At 41.8% G+C, this 16,517-nt stretch overlaps 1 protein-coding gene and 1 long non-coding RNA gene across 3 annotated transcripts in view; one reads left to right on the forward strand and one right to left on the reverse strand.

The window, feature by feature from the left end:
- Positions 1-16,517, forward strand: part of LOC113060567 (plexin-A4-like) — a 44,175-nt gene that overhangs the window by 17,125 nt on the left and 10,533 nt on the right. Inside the window, exons 14-20 of the mRNA XM_026229589.1 lie at positions 862-928; positions 2,418-2,564; positions 4,215-4,374; positions 7,525-7,628; positions 9,966-10,065; positions 11,510-11,700; positions 13,757-13,926. Coding sequence (XP_026085374.1) covers positions 862-928; positions 2,418-2,564; positions 4,215-4,374; positions 7,525-7,628; positions 9,966-10,065; positions 11,510-11,700; positions 13,757-13,926 — 939 coding nt within the window. The remainder of the gene's footprint in view (positions 1-861; positions 929-2,417; positions 2,565-4,214; positions 4,375-7,524; positions 7,629-9,965; positions 10,066-11,509; positions 11,701-13,756; positions 13,927-16,517) is intronic.
- The window catches only part of LOC113060576 (uncharacterized), a 70,273-nt gene continuing 68,952 nt past the window's right edge, over positions 15,197-16,517 (reverse strand). For both annotated transcript variants that reach the window (XR_003278270.1, XR_003278271.1), the window contains exon 4: positions 15,197-15,626. This is a non-coding gene — a long non-coding RNA (uncharacterized LOC113060576). The remainder of the gene's footprint in view (positions 15,627-16,517) is intronic.

The raw sequence follows: 16,517 nt of genomic DNA on the forward strand, positions 1-16,517 counted from the left end.
TGTCCTCCTTTGGCCCACTCAAGGCAGTGGCTACAAAACATGGGGACACTAATCCTTTCCAGGTGTTGCGCCAGCTTAGCGGGCACACGCAGACACAAATACGTTCACATGTACACACGGTACTGCACAGCGGCAGCTCTCAGTACGGCAGCGGGACAGTGGGAATGCAGGTGGCAGCTGGGATACAGGGCATGGCAGAGGAGGCGTAGACGCACACACACAACAATGCTGTAATCCTGAAATATTGATGCTCTGTGCCATGGCTCATTGCAGGCGCCTTGGCAATTCACCAGCTCCCTGCGGCACACACAGACTGGAGACACTGGATCCACGTATATTGAGTTTCACTTTGTTATAGTTATTATGTATGTACATCTCTCATGCCGGATCAGAGCCTGTGGTCCAAGCGAAGGCGTTAGCCAATCATGATGTACTCTGATGCACCCCGGCCCTCCATTCAGCCACCCTTTATTGTAACCTGATCCATTTCGAGCTCAATGGCCGGACTGTGGGGGGAGAAAATGAGTCCGGTCTTATTCCAGGCCAGAGCAGGTTCACTTGGCATCAATCCAGCCAGATCACATGAAGGCTCTTAATTGGGTTTCTTGTATTAGGGTCTTGTGAATTATTTTGGTAATAAAGACAGCCTGCAGATTGGCGCTATAGATTCCAGAGCACAATTCATGTTCCAGCAATTATGTTTGTTTAAGTCCCATTCATTAGGAGACACCATCCTTTGTGAAGTGAATTTCGCATGGTCGTGGTAATCGCATTTGTGCGTGACACTCACAGTGATAATCGTGGCTTTGTGCTGCTTTTATTAATTTATTTACTTACTCTGTTTATTTGTTTGTTTTTCAGAACAGAGTCTGTGGCTGAGAAAATGCTCACAAATTGGTTCACTTTTCTGCTATACAAATTCCTCAAGGTAAGTTCAGGTTTGTGTGTGTGTGTGTGTGTGTGTGTGTGTGTGTGTGTGTGTGTGTGTGTGTGTGTGCACGTTGTATGTGTGCACGTTGTGTGTGTGTGTGTTACCACATCCTCATGTCTGGGCAGCCTAATTGTAATGATTAAGAACCAACCATTAAAATTGCTGAAGAATATTCAGATTAGCAGTTGGCAGATATGCAAAGAAAAGAGATCAGTCACCTTCAAGGTCATTTGGCACATGCCCTGTTGAGCACAGAGGAATCAAGTGAAGTCCTGTGGGAGCACTGGCAGTGATGCACTGCAGGTGTTTGACAGAGAGTGTGTGTGTGTCTTGTGTATGAATATGTTTAGGTGTGTATGTACATCTGTATGTGAGTGTGCCTGCATACACTTTTTAATCAAAGAGGGTTTAAAGTTGGCCAAGTCTTGCTGACTTCAGCGTATTTCTGTTCCTATAATGAGACAGTCGGCTTAGCAGGTGCTGCTCAATTCTACATATAGCACTGTGACCGTCAGCACCACCACGGTCCTCTCTAGCACTTGTCATTAATCTCTTAATAAACACATCTGCTGCAATCAGAACATGGCATGTGCAATTTTGCAAGTGTACAGAAATTTCCTGAATTCTGGAAAGCACAAAGCAGGCAAGAAATTCTGGAAGTCAAGGCTGTTTTGTCCAGTCTGGTTTAACGGATTAGACCTGAGTGAATGAAGCCGATACATCACTCGAGAGCTTCAGGATTCATTTAAGCTCAAATTGGACTCTACTGTAAGCGAAGGACTTTATTGTGACCTCATCCATGCGAAACCATAACATTATTATTGTAGTCACAGCACATTGATTTGAGTATTATTGAACAGTGCTTGACCAGCTGCCCAGACCACTAGTCGGTTTTACAGTCCATTTCTCATTTCAACAAGCATATTTGCCCAAATTCAGCCAGAGACACTGCAGTTCAGCTTAATTTCTAGCGCAGGGATCTTCAACATGGGGTCTACCAATTGTTGTTAGATCTTTTGTTTTTTGTACATTTAATTTTTTTTCAAAAATAGTTACAGATAATGTTTATCTAAATGTTCATTGTCCCCGCCACATTAAAATGTATGTAGTAAATTAAAACATAAAATGATTATTTACTGGCTTTGTGATGTAAATGTACAGATCTGGCCATTAAGAATAGACATTTTTTCCCCACGGCATGTGTCATAATCATAACAAAATTTTTTTTTTACAATATTTAACATTGGGTCCTAGCTCTGTCTGTCTGTCTTTCCTCCAGGGATCGAGTTTAACTATTACTGAAATCCATATGAGTGAAATTGATATGTCAGTTGAAATTGACACACTAGCGCCACAACTGTAAAGCTCCTTTCAAAATGTCTATTACTGTTACTGAATGATGTAATGACAGCCCACATTCTCTGTAGGTGGTTGGTGTGAAATTTAAGAGACTGAAAGTGACAGTGTCTTTTTTTTCCTCATGAAGGAATGTGCTGGGGAGCCCCTCTTCTCTCTTTTCTGTGCCATAAAGCAACAAATGGAAAAAGGCCCCATCGACTCTATCACCGGAGAAGCCCGCTACTCACTCAGTGAAGACAAGCTCATCAGACAGCAAATTGATTACAAGACACTGGTAAGGCTCCGAACCATACCGTGGATGAAGAAAGGAAAGAGGGAACAGTTTTGGAAGGATAGAGAAGGAGAGGAGTAAACAAAAATAGGAATAAAGAAAAAGACGAGGATAAATGGGTGGAAAGGAGGCTAAGGAGCATGAAAGCATTCAGAAGCAGACAGGTGTGGAGGGAGAGAGAAGGGTAAGGTAATTTGTTTGGGTTGACGCAGCATGCAATGCCCACAGTCTTCACGCCTGACAGGGAACATGCATGCTTGTTATGACCTTTGACCTGTCTGCTGTTCTGTGGTGATTGGCAGTGCTGTGTTTGGCTGGCCACTGTGACAGGCATGAGCTAAGCCCATGCTGTCAGGGCTGCACGTATGCCAGGACGGGGTGTTTACTTGGGACTGCACATCAGGAGGGTAATCTGTATTCTGTGTGAGACTAAGAAAACGAAAGAGGAGGAATGTGGCAAATAGTGTCATCTCTTGGCATCCGACCCATTCCTTTGAACACCGCACTGATTTGATGACTGTTGGAGCCGTTTCAGCTTCATCATTCTGTCCTCACTTCCAAAACACTTAAACGGCTGCAGACTCGCCACAATACAAGCCACTACCAATAGCACATTCTGCCTTCCCTAGAAAGATGGAGGACATTTTCCAGTCAGTTCTTTCTTACACAATAAGATATGAGTGGTAACATTATACTGACCAATCAACATCCACAACATTTTAGTACAGATTTAAAATCCTTCATACTATTTTTTAATTCTTCTTCTACACATATTTCCTGTTATAACTTCAGGGCACCTAGATACCGTTATTTAAATTTGGTTTTGTTTTCAATGCAAAAGCTTTTCCGACAGCTTTTTAGTCCAAGAGAGGGCTTAGCGCTGGCCTTTATTGTTTAGAGGTTATTCTGTGGGAAAACACGCTCTACCCCTTCTAAAGGTCTGACAAAGCCTTTCCTTACAGCCCACACACAGTGCATTTAATTGTATTGATTCTGGTTTGGGTCCTTCAGGAGAGTCCATTATACTACTGGACTGTAAGTGCATGAGCTCTTTTGCAGTGTGTGTGCATTTTATCATAACAGACACCAACAAGGGCCTTCACAGCCTTTATATACCAACTATGAGCTATGTAATTACGTCTGATGATGATGACAGTACCATTGGTGGCGTTAATGACGGCTATCAAGGGAGACAGAGATTCTAACAGGAACTTAGATGAGGAAAATTAGAGTGTTAATTGCATACTTTTGCAAACTGAGGTGAGTGAGGTGACGGCTCCCTTAGGGTGGCCAATGGGTTTTTACGTTTGTGCCATTACGTCGGCTGACTGCGTTCACAAAAGTGAACCTTTACAGGTTTGAATAGACAACTGTCATCCTTTAAAGTATGATCTATTAGGTGTTAAGCATAGATCTTAGATCAGTTACTATATGGCCTCAGTAGATATACTGTACATGTTACAAGCTCTTCGTACAGCTCGGTTAAACCTTTTAGCAGAAATTTGTCATATCACATACATGGATGCATTTAAGCATTTTTTAAACTCTCAATACATTTCAATTCATGCAGAAAGATCATTTTACAGCCACATAAATATTCATGTTTCCCCCACACGTGGGCTAATTGGTGTAATTTTGTTCTGTGTTGTGTAGGTGGTGAACTGCATGCATCCAGACAATGAGAAGAGCCCAGAGGTGCAGGTGAAGGTGCTGAACTGTGACACTATCAGCCAGGTGAAAGAGAAGATCTTGGACGCCATCTACAAGAACGTGCCCTACTCGCACAGACCAAAAGCCTCTGACATGGACCTAGGTAAGAATAACATTAGATGCCTTTACCCTTTAAGGTCTGTTTTCCTCATCAGCCCTTCATTTGCTCTTGCACAGGAGATTCAATGCGTGAATCAATGACATTGATGTTTGTGGAATGATGGGTCAAATCAAGGTGACTGGTGTATCAATATCAGCCTATCTAAAATTCTGTTATTTCTCATTTGACAGACAGGGTCCTAGGGCATAATCGTGATAGAGGTTCCAATAATAAAGTCCATAAATCGGCCCTTATGGGATTCGATCCACTGACCGTGGGATTATTAGCCCAATTCTTTAAAAAACACTCCACTAGCAAAGACAATTGGTAAACACTTTTTATCTATAGAGACATGAGACGAAGCAGGGTCAATGCACCTCTACTGTACAAAAGTGGCTTATACAATTACATAATACCAGCTGAGGATCCGTGTCTTCTCTAGAATTTTAACTTCAAACCTTTGGAACTACAAATATGTTTTACACACCTTCCATCTCCAAACTGCACATTTTGTTATTTCCCACACCACCTTATCCAAAGCCAAAAGCTTACAATACATTAGTATCAAAGAGGATCCATCTTAAATACCCTTTTTCTGGTTTAGTCTTGCTCAGAAGTGATTGAGCATGCCAATAAACATTGATTCATGAATAACTTTTGTATTGCAAAGCAGATTTTACATCCTCCAACCAAATTCCAACACCCTAACCCAAAGTTTATTGGAGATGCCATGATTTTAAAGTGAATCTGTCCTGATTTCTGGAGATTGAACTGGCAACATACTCATTACAACTCCAGCACTTTTACCACTAAGCTTTTCCCGCCTCCATGCATCTGTTAAACATACATGCTGATAAACAAATATCAACTGTGACGGTATGTGAGTTTATTTATACACACCTAATTGACAGGTGGGAGCATACTACAGGTACTGGGAAAAAAAATTGGTAGGCTGATCCGTGCAGATCTATTTTTCCACACATTCCAAATGAGAATCTGATTGTTTATTCTGTACACTACACCTTCCACACTGACTGGACCAATCTATTTTTTCGTTGACATATTTCTAGTCGTAGCCTAACAATAGTCTATCCATAAGGGATTAGGACCATGATAAGTGAAGAAATAATTTTACCCTCTTTTGACAGGCTCTCCTCTGTAAAATGCTTTTATGGGCCCCAGAGGGCAAGCGTTTTGGTTTATTATTGTTTTATTAGGGGGGAGAATTGGACGATGTCTGTACGACTGTCTGTGAGTGTGTTGTAAGATAAAGCAATGGTTGTCCCTGGTTGAGAGGAGGCATCTCGGCATTCCGTAAACGGATCTGAGGGTCTCCTGAGCCCCGGCACACTCTCTGGCCCTGATCCGGGAGCCAGATAAAGATAATGGGTAATAGGAATGAGGTAGCCTCCATCTCCTCGATCCCTCTGAGACAGATTGGACCGGAGTGTCTCTGTCCCTTGCCTTTGTTTTTAATTCTTTCTGTCACAGTCCCCTGAGGGCAGGGATGGAGGGAGAGTAGGTAGAGAGAAAGAAGGAGAGAGTGATGCAGACAAATCAATGCACTTCAGCCCATCTCAGTCTCTATTTTAACAATCTCTTTGGCTTTATTCTCTATCCAGCTATATCCTGCTGCTGTTGTTGCTTTCAGCAATATTTTATCTTCATTTCTATTCTATCCTTTTCATTTCACTTTTATTAAGTTTATTTTCTTTTTTTGTAGTTTTTTAGTCACTTTTTTTCTTTTCAGGTTTTCTCACATCTTTCTTTTATAGTTTTTTTCTTTTTCTTTGGCTTTTCTTCTAGTTTTCTTTTTCTTTTAGCTTCTATTCTTCCCTCTGTTTACTTTTCTGTTTGTGCTTGGAGCCGAGGCTCATTTGCATGTTTATAGACAGCACTGTAGTGAGATATAAAACAATGGTCGGGCCTCTCCTGGAGATTTGAAGTTATTCTCATCACCCGGAGACATGCTTCATCATCTTGCCTGTGATTGCTGTTTTGCTTCTCTGGTTGGGATCAGAGCGAACGATAGCAGCAGGCGGCATGAAGAGGCCTCGCTCCTCTAGCGTTCCAATCATACATTCATTTGCAGCAGAGGGTCCAAAAAAAAAAAAATGAGAGAGACGTCTCTCTTGTTCCTGGCCATGTTATCTGTACATCATATTGCAAAGGGATATGTTTATTTCATTCAGCGCTGATTCCCATCGCATTGCCGTTTCACTTTGCTGTTTTTGCTGAGTCTGCAGACAGTGGCTGGTGGGTGCTGAGGGGAGGGTGGGAGAATATCTTCGCATTTTGTTGTGCATCTCTAGTGAGCTCTGTAACTACAATAAGAGCAAGCTCAGCGGGAGGCTTAGTGCGGTCGATCAGGGCCGTTTGGGCTCAGGATGCTCGACCCACTACAGATGAAAAAGGAAGTGACTTTCAGCAGTGGCTGTAATCACGCCCATCGATCCACTGGCCACGAAGGCCCGGCTCTCTAACAAAGGGCAGAAGAGATTAATTTACCTTTCCTTTCCTTCCTCCCTTTCTCAAATGCTCCTTCACGTACCCTTATTTTCTCTCTCGTTTTTATCTCTTTCTCCTGCTCTCTCTCAGTATAGCCTTTATCCCTTGCCTCTTTTCTTCTATTGTTCCTTTTCGTTTTTAGGTTAAAAGTCAATTTTTTAGCTCTACTTTTTCTTTCAAAGCTGAATAAAAAAAGAGAATAATTTTTAAGATTACTGTATACTATAAATAGCAGCAAATTTATCACAGTAGGTGTGTATGCTTGATTGTGAAAGCTTAAAGTGGCTTTTCTATTCCAAAGAAAAATAATTGCTGTGGTTTGCTCAAGTTTTTGTGCTTGGAATACTTTCTGTGCCCAATTAATATTCAGAGGCAATTATACAAGTTATTTCACTCTGTAAACAGTTAATATCTTTAATGATACAGTATAATTTAATATTTTATAATTATAAGATTCCCTGTTCATTAGGAACAAATGACATTGCATCATTGCAATACATGCTCTTGTAAAGCTGCATTAAAACAATCTCTCTTGTAAAAAGTGATATACAAATATATGTGAATTGAATTTAATTGGTTCTGCTGCACTTTCAAAATTAGTTTGAGTATTAATCACTGGATGTTATCATTGTGTTCTTGTTGCAGAGTGGCGTCAAGGCAGAGTAGTACGAGTCATTCTTCAAGATGAAGATGTCACGACAAAGATTGAGTGTGACTGGAAAAGACTCAACATGCTGACTCACTACCAGGTAAGATCCTGTGTATGCAGTATTCCCGACCAGACACGTTTCCAGGTAAACTTATTCCTGTAACGAGCTGTTCAGTTTTAGATTTTTATACTGCCAGAGGTCCAAGACATGAATGCTTCAGAAGGGGTACATTCTTTCTTCTTTCTAACATCCCTACCATCTACTTCAAGGCTTCATGTGAGAAAAATTGTTAAAGTGGTTATTTTCTGTTTTAGACTTAAATCTTTTTCAGTTAGTGCATATAAAGATATCTGCTGTTGGAAAAGATTGTTTTGAGCCTTTGAAATCTATCTTAAATCAGAAGGAGGATGAGCATTGTACCTGCTGGTTTCTATTTAAAGCAGCATCTCCAGATGTCCCAGTACATTTAATCTGACAGCAGCGGGATGCAGGTGCAGGCGGATCTGTAGCTTGACACCCAGGTTAGATGATCTAGCTAATGACTTTTGGTAAACAGCTCTCTGCGTGACGTGAGTTTTTTTGGCGTGGGCTTTCAATAATAGTGCAGATTCTGACAGAGTAACTAATACTGGAACAAAGAGATTTGAATGTCTTTCATGAAGCTCAGAAGTATAATGCTCTATTTATGTTCATCTCAGATGAAACAGGGAACCTTTATGAGGTGATTAGCACACAAAAAAGGATAAGCAGAGAAAAGATACTCTGTGATGGTAATTGCTTTTGGTTGGTGTGTCTTAGTTGATCTAGTTTAGGGAAACATACACATTAATAGTCAACATTCACTGCATCTCAGCCCTATCGAACACTTATGCCCCAGTTGACCTGTATAATAGGGTGCAGTCAAGGCACCTCCAGGTCATTTAGAAAACCTACAGATCTCCAACGTGTTGGATGGGACCATCGAGTTTCAGGGGTCAGGTATGGCAATGCTGTCTCATCAGGGGACTGATAAAATCTGTCTATCTGCAATTATATAAACACTCAAAATGTGAGAATTGCGAGGGGCAGTTTAGGGTGGAGAGGAGACAGGCGGCGCTTCATTATGGTGTAAATAATTTCCTCCCTAAGCCACCCTGCAAATGAGCTTTTTGAGAGAGAGGAGTCTGCACAGTACTCAAATTAAATGTCATGGGGCGGCGCATGGGTGCAGGGCTGCAAGCGGCAGGATGGATTAACTGTTGATTGGAATCGGAGATGAGATAATGAAGACAGAAGTTAATTTATTTTCAGTCGGGGAGGGCATGCTATCCTTGACAAAAAAAGCTATCAGACACCCTAAGCCTGTTAGAGTAGCTGAAGAGGGAGAAAGAGACCCTCCGTGCACCCTGTACCATCTTCCATTTCTTCATTTCTGTCCTTGCACCAAATATATGCTCATGACAGACTTCCTTTCAATTGTAATAGCACCGAATTCCCCTTGTTTAGTATACAACATTAAATCATTCTAAATAATTAAGAATCCTCTGTGCATTTCTAATGTATGTCTTAAGTCATCTTTGATACTTTCCTCCAAATCGAGGTGCTACAAACGCATCTGGCTCTGACGTTAAATCTTTGATGTCTTCTTAGGAAGTTTCACACTGGGGTTGTATAAGCCCCATCTCAGATATCTGACGTGTCTGAATGTTATCAGGAACACGGAGTCTCTCTTAAAGCGTAAACTTGCCCGCAGAGGAAAGATAAAAGAGAAAATCTCTGCTGTTTTCTAAACTGCCCCTTTCCAGGGAAATATAGCCCTTGTCTGAAGTCTCCTTTCCCACAGTCGTTCATCTACGCTGAGGTGTGAGAAATATCTTTTTGATTCAGTTGAAGTTTGGACAGCTGTCCTCATGGGCCACGGGAGTAAATGAGGATGATTTCATGTCAAGTTTGTCCGGGGAGAAAACAGGTTAAGAGTGTAAGGATAATGTCCTAATGGTCTTTGAAGCCCATATTCTCCCTCCTGCTGTGATTTGCGTCCCCATGCAGTTCTGAGCCCACATCATCTAGATCTACAGTCACCTCAATTAACCCTGTAAGCGCCGCAGGCATCCAATGGCAAATTATGTGGATGGAGGGATGTGTGGTTGGGGAGTAGAGGCCCCCATGTGTTAATTGAATTTGGCATGCTAAGGCTTACTGTGGTTAGCAGTTGCTGAGGCATATAGTTAAATAGCTGACCCATCCCACCGGAAGGGACTTATTGAAATTGAAGCAGATTATCTCATCCCGTCCCTCACTCATGCAGTGTAACATTTACCTAGATGAGAAAATCATATATTTTTGGACCAATGACCCAAACTCTGTGCAACCATTAGGGTGCTCTAGACATCATACTTGCTTTTTTAAAGATGTCTGAAATGTTTTGTATGATAATCTTTGTTTCTTTGTCCGCAGGTGCCTGATAATTCTGTGGTAGCTCTCGTACCAAAGCAGGTCACCGCATACAACTCTGTGAACAACTCCACTGTCTCCAGAACCTCTGCTAGCAAATATGGTTTGTGTTTGTCAACTCATTTTCTAATTTTAAAATGCATCCATATCTCCGAAACAAAACATACGGCCCACTTTATAAAACAATAATCAACTGACTAAAGTGTCTTCAGCGGGTTATGGTAACATTCCCCTTGAGCGTCACTAAGAACAGAAAAGGAGTTTAAAAAAACGGTCTTGTTTTTCGGAGGTAAAAGATGTTAAATGTGTAATGTCTCAGCCATTCACAAAAGAGAACCGGAACGAAGCTCAAACAGAATTATGTGGAGAGAGCTGAGATAGTCTTGCAGCATACAAAGGGGGAAGCAGGGAAAATGAGTCTCTTTGCACTTGACTTCCCTCCTGAGACTCTGAATCCGTCGCTGTCATTCACCCGCCATCAGTACGACTGGGTCTGATAAAGTGCAAGATCAAAGCTCAGGGCCGTCCGAGCAGTCCAAATAGACATCAAATAGACCATTAAAATCATCTCATCTCCATATACTTTCCTCCACTCTAAATGAGCCTTAAAGAAGAGAGGGAGTGTGACTGATGGGAAAGATAGAAAGAAAATGCCATACATCACTTCACTCTTTCAGAATGAGCTTCAAACGACATTGAGGCTCTTCTAACAGGTTCAGCAAGAGACACCTTTTGAAGCACCTGGAAAGACATTTTGTGAGACCTTTGTGAGGCGGGTTATTAATTAGATCTTACCAAATATAGGCTACGCTCACCCAGTCAGTGCTTATAATGAACAGTTTGTGCTACAGACAACTTGTTTGGTTAATGCAGCATATATCAACACTCACTCTCAAAATTTGGTCAAGTCTTGAATATTTTAACTCCAAATTGAGGCGGTGTGAACATAGCCACACCGAGATCCGCACCAGGGGAAGAAATGCATATATACACACTCAACATCATTCCTTTTTTGTTTGTCATCCTCTTCTTTACCTGAAGGTGTTATTGTCTTTCTTTATCAGGATCCTCATCTTCCTCTCTCTCTCTCTCTGCTTCTTTCCCCTGGAGAGATTGATTTCTGTTGCATCTGCCACTGAACCCTTTTTTTTATCTTACCAAATCAGGCCTTTGCCAATCAATTGTTTTTCACACTGTGTAAACATTCATTGAGCTCTGTGTTTTTTAAAATGTCATGGCTGATCTCTCCCTATTGGCTGAAGCATGAATATTTCATCTGGCTTGACACCTGTTCGATTTTGTGTCCACCAAAGTGAGCAAACGCGCACGTTCGCCAGAGAGAAAGTGAGCTGGAGGACGAGGGATGAAAAATTAAGCATCTATACGTTCTAAATGATTCATATCCAATCTGGAGTACTGCACAACAAGAGGCAATGTGTTTTTTACAGATAGGAACTGATTTGAACAGCTGCATGGGACAATTGACAGCAAAGGAAGATTGAGGAGGAACCGTCATCTGATGGGTCTTTGTCTTTTCACTCCAACAGAAAACATGATCAAGTACACGGGCAGTCCGGACAGCCTGCGTTCCCGCACACCAATGATCACACCTGACCTGGAGAGCGGCGTCAAGGTGTGGCATCTGGTGAAGAACCATGAGCATGGAGACCAGAAGGAGGGAGACCGTGGCAGCAAGATGGTCTCGGAGATCTACTTGACCAGACTGTTGGCCACCAAGGTAAGCTCTGCCACCATGTTTAATATTCCAGTCGTCAGACACATGCCAGAACGTATGGAACGGCCCCGAAAAGGGTTGAAGTTGTCAACAGATCTAATCCTTCCTGAAACATGCAAAGCTTCTAGAATGAGATCAAATGGCAAGATTGTGGAGTTAGTGATTGTCGCAATAGGCCAGAGTGTCAGATGGTTCTTGTTTATGCTGTTTGCTCCAAACTGCAGTCTGCCTGTTTTTTCCATTAGTTTCACGCTGACTGACCTGAGACTAAGAGCTGGTAAACAGAGTACTGATCCCTCACTTCCAGAAAAGAATAGTGCTTCATGACATCAGGAAGCTAAAGAAATGGAATAGAGGGTTTTGTTTGATTAAGCAGGCTTCACTATTACTATAAATCATTGTTCAAATCCGTAACCATCAGAGTTGTACTTTGCCACTCATTTCATCCTGTACTGTAAACCTCAGAACATAGCAGTTTATTGATGACAGTTACGCTATGACTTTTAAAAATAACTGGACGATCCACAAAGGGAAGATTCACAAAGAAACCCCATAGTTGTGATTTAGTGTTTTGTTAAACTTGGATGTGAAGGCCCCTGTCCATGTTTTCCAAAAGGCTGAGAAACTGAAGTACTGCCACAGAAACCAGCTTTTTGCAGAACTGCATGTGTCTGTGATTCTGACCATCACGCAATGTTCCTGATGTAACCAAGCAGGAGTTTCACATGAAGTTTTTCGAATGCACAAATGCCCTAATGATTACCCTACTCCACTTGCAGACTGTGTGTCATATTTTTAGATGGATTATTTCTGTGAAATAACCAGTTTATCGCAGACACCATCTCTCTTGGTGAAAAATGATTGGTGTGACAGCACAGTAATTGACTGTTTGGCTTTCACCCCTGCAATAAATACCAGTGATCTGCCTGGGGTGCTGATGCTTTCCGCATTCGGTCCATCAGTGTCTCTGAGGATGGGTGAGCTTCACCTTTTTCCATCGCCCTCCATTATGCCAGGCTTTATTTAATCTTTCTTCCTCCACCGTTCTGTCTTCTGCACTTTTCCCTCCTCTTTCTGTTTGCAATTACACAAATGTTCTTTCCTCACCTGTCCAGAAAATGATTATTTGAAGTTTAATGCTTCTCCAACTGCCTGCCTGTGTCTGATAGCATGCTTTTAAGTGCGCTATAATGACCAGGTACATTTCAAACGGCTGCAAATAGCCACTTTGGTTTCTGGGCGACTAATGATGATGTCAGTCGTCACACAGGATGACACCTGTCAGAACCCTCGCAGCCATCCCTGTTGCCTGCCTCCTGCAGCTGTCGCTGGGTTGATACAGGGCGCGAGTGAGAAATATGTATTTTCATCTTCATAGGGAAAAGATAAGCTGTCAGGGATCTGGGACACAGTAGAATTATTGTCGTGATTGTCAGCTAACGGGATTTTTTTTCTTCTTCCCCGTCGACTCTTGCCGTCTGCTCAAACGGAAATAGGATTTTGTGTGCTGTGCCTTGTGCACACCTCATCCGGATGCGAAGCCGGTGCTGGCTGCGAGATACGGGTGGCACTTTTTGATACTTTCCTCTCTCTCTCTTCCGTGCATCCTATCAGTTCTTTCATTACAAGTGGATTAGATTCTGTCGTCTTCTCTCCTTCTTAGACTCGCTGCCATTAAATCAAATTAGGGTCAATGGTGCGGGGTGGACGTTAATCCATCCGCACAAAGCAGCTTAGGCACAATCGCTTCTGTTACGTGATATTAAAGGTGAACTTCAAAGTAACATTTTCTCTATCTAAGAGCTTGATTCAGGAACGCTGGTTTCGATGGTGGGATTACTGACAGGTGGCCCACAAATACTCATAAACAGATAACTGTTCTGAGGAACACAGCAGCTCATGTCATTGCTAAATATCAGGTCCATGCAGGGTCTTCTTATATGGCCTGCCTCTGTAATGCTGATAACACAAGTGTATTTGTCATTCAAATAAAGCATAGGACAGAGTGAATTGGATGGGATGGATGAAAATTAACCCTTTTCACTTTGTGGTTCCTCAGGGCACTCTACAGAAGTTTGTTGATGACCTGTTTGAGACCATCTTCAGCACAGCACACAGAGGAAGTGCCCTTCCTCTCGCCATCAAGTACATGTTTGACTTCCTGGATGAGCAGGCCGACAAGCACAGCATTCACGACCCGCACGTCAGACACACATGGAAGAGCAACTGGTAGGAGGAGACCTCATTACCTCGTATAATTTTGAATAAAATGTATATATGAAAAAAAGGTCCATATATAATGCAAGCTAAATTAAAAATAAACTAAAAATGGCAAAACTATAGTAACAGACCCATAAAAGCAGATACCTTGAAACTGCCGCTAATGTATCTGTAACCATGGACATCACCATGGCAATGAGTATGAGAGGAATTAATAAAGCTCGTTTCCAAATTAATTTCACCCAACCAATTTAGAGGCATGTCCCCATGGTGGAAGGGGGTTGTGGGGGTTAAATAAACAACTAGCAGATTGAGTGAGAAAGGAAGAGGGGGTGGAGTGGATGAGAGGGGAAAGGAAAGCTTGGCATTACATGTAATGAGTGGTAATCTATCATTAGCCTCTACCAACGTCCCATCACGCACCACCCCAAAGGGCTACGGGGGATAAAGTGATGCTATTGATGTGAGGGCATGGCAGGGGGGTGGTGGGTACAGTCCCTATTTGCTCTGTTTTATAGACCTAATTTCTCCCCGTCTCCCCTTGCAGTGTGTTTCGGGGCCATTTGAGAGCGTTAAGTGTTTTAGGAGAGCACAGAGGGTCACTCTTGCATTGCACATTAATGGAATCGTTCTCGCAAAGAGTGGAACGTTAAATAGCGATTTATCATCTCACACTCATCGCCGGGCATTACAGCCCGATGCCACTGTGGCATCTGTGATATTTTTTAATGCGTGTGAGAGGGTCTTCTACAGGACTAATGCACTGCTACCCAGCTTTTTGCTGACAACTAATGTCTCTCACAGAGAATGAAATAGCTCCATTTTCAGATATTGTGCACAAAACAACAGGCTCAGCTTTATTTGTGTGGCTCGATGTGCTGCTGCCACCACACAAGTCGTTAATTGGACCAGAGCCATGGGTGGGGCATATTTGCTGTCTATAGAGGATTTGAACACTCTAAAGCTAAATGCTTTTGGCCATAAAAGCACAGGCATAATCACTATTTTGTTTACAGCCTGTTAGTGTTTGCTCATCAATTCTCTTTACCAGTTATTATTGTTCTTAATGGGGAAGTGAAATTATTTTTACAGGGTGCAGTGAGGCTTTTCTCGTTTTGATTGATTTTGCAAATGAGAGACTTCCAGACAATCCGGATGGCAACTTATGATGTCCAAATCTCTTCCTTGTCCTCTTATTTGAGTGTGTCCTACACAGACAAACACTTATTTAATATTAGTGGCGAGAATAACAGTCTAAACTGGCCAAATCAAGTATTTCAGCAAAAAACTTTAATCTTTAATCACTAACCACCCATAATCAAGCACATTTGAACCATTGAACCTAAAAACAATTTTTAAAGGCCATATGATTCACATAGATTAGGTGAATCTAGTGCTAAAACAATGCATAAAGCAAATGCAAATTAACAGCACTATCAGTGGGTGCGGTCCTTTCTGTGTGAATCCCATAAACATCTAGATTGACTTTTATCAAACCCAAAGGGATTCATTCAAATAAATCACAACTTAAATGATGGATTCCCCAGTTTTGTTACAAATCTCTTCTTCAGATGCATCAAAGGAAGCCTTAAGCATCAGATCTTTAACCAAAGCCAGGCAGAGATGGATTGCTGATGGACGAGGCGCTTGTGAATCATCCATCATGCCATTGTCTTTCTTGTGACTGGGCGAGGATTGGGCGGTACAGCCTGTCAATCAAAGTAGAAGCTGTCAATGCAGAGATACAGATAATCAAAGCAGTTTGTTTAATGTGGTTAAATTAACTTTCTTTGTTGAGCTACTCAAAATGCAGATGAACAAAATGAATGCTATTGCTTTAGTATTGAAGGGGTGTGCACACTGACAGTGATTTGTTGCAATGAGTTTATGAGTTGGAAATTTGAGGCAACGGTGATGATGCAACATAGTTAAAGTTAAACTGTGCAAATGATCATTGGCACATTGCAGTGGCTACCAATGTGCTATTCATCTGATGCTGTTACATACTTTAGTCAAAAAGCACATATTTCCAAAATAGACTAGTCGATTGGTCCAAGTTGCAGTCACGTTCAGCATTGTTCAGAAAAGTTTTGTGGGTTTTTTCATTAGGATTCCACACAATTGGGTGAAAAAAAAGATTTTTCCATGCAGATTTCACAATGGGTTCAAGTTGGTCAACACGGTGCACCTTTCTTGCCTGTGAAATTTGGCAGAAGTTTCACAGAATTTTAACGATGTGATCGCACATTTAATGTCCTGTAGAATTAGGTTCACCTAAATTCACCTGACCTCCAATGCATTTCTATATAAACCTCACTAATCAACTAGTTTGAATATTTAGATAAATTAGACTTTATTTTAGGCACTCCATTGGACATTAAGCAGTGGTTCCCTATTACATCGGAAACCATTTCACAAATTACAAATATTTCTACCTTTACACAAGAAACCCAAAAGATTTGAGAGAAGAATGTGAGGCTTTTCCCAGAGAGGGCTGCGCTGAGCTGAGTGCTATATTTAGCTGGGATCTAGTCCATCCAGACATCATTCCCATCTCCTGATCCACTCACTCTCTCCGCTGAGAGCTCTCTAAAGTATGG

Source organism: Carassius auratus, chromosome 4, assembly GCF_003368295.1.
Source record: "Carassius auratus strain Wakin chromosome 4, ASM336829v1, whole genome shotgun sequence".
Lineage (NCBI taxonomy): Eukaryota > Metazoa > Chordata > Actinopteri > Cypriniformes > Cyprinidae > Carassius > Carassius auratus.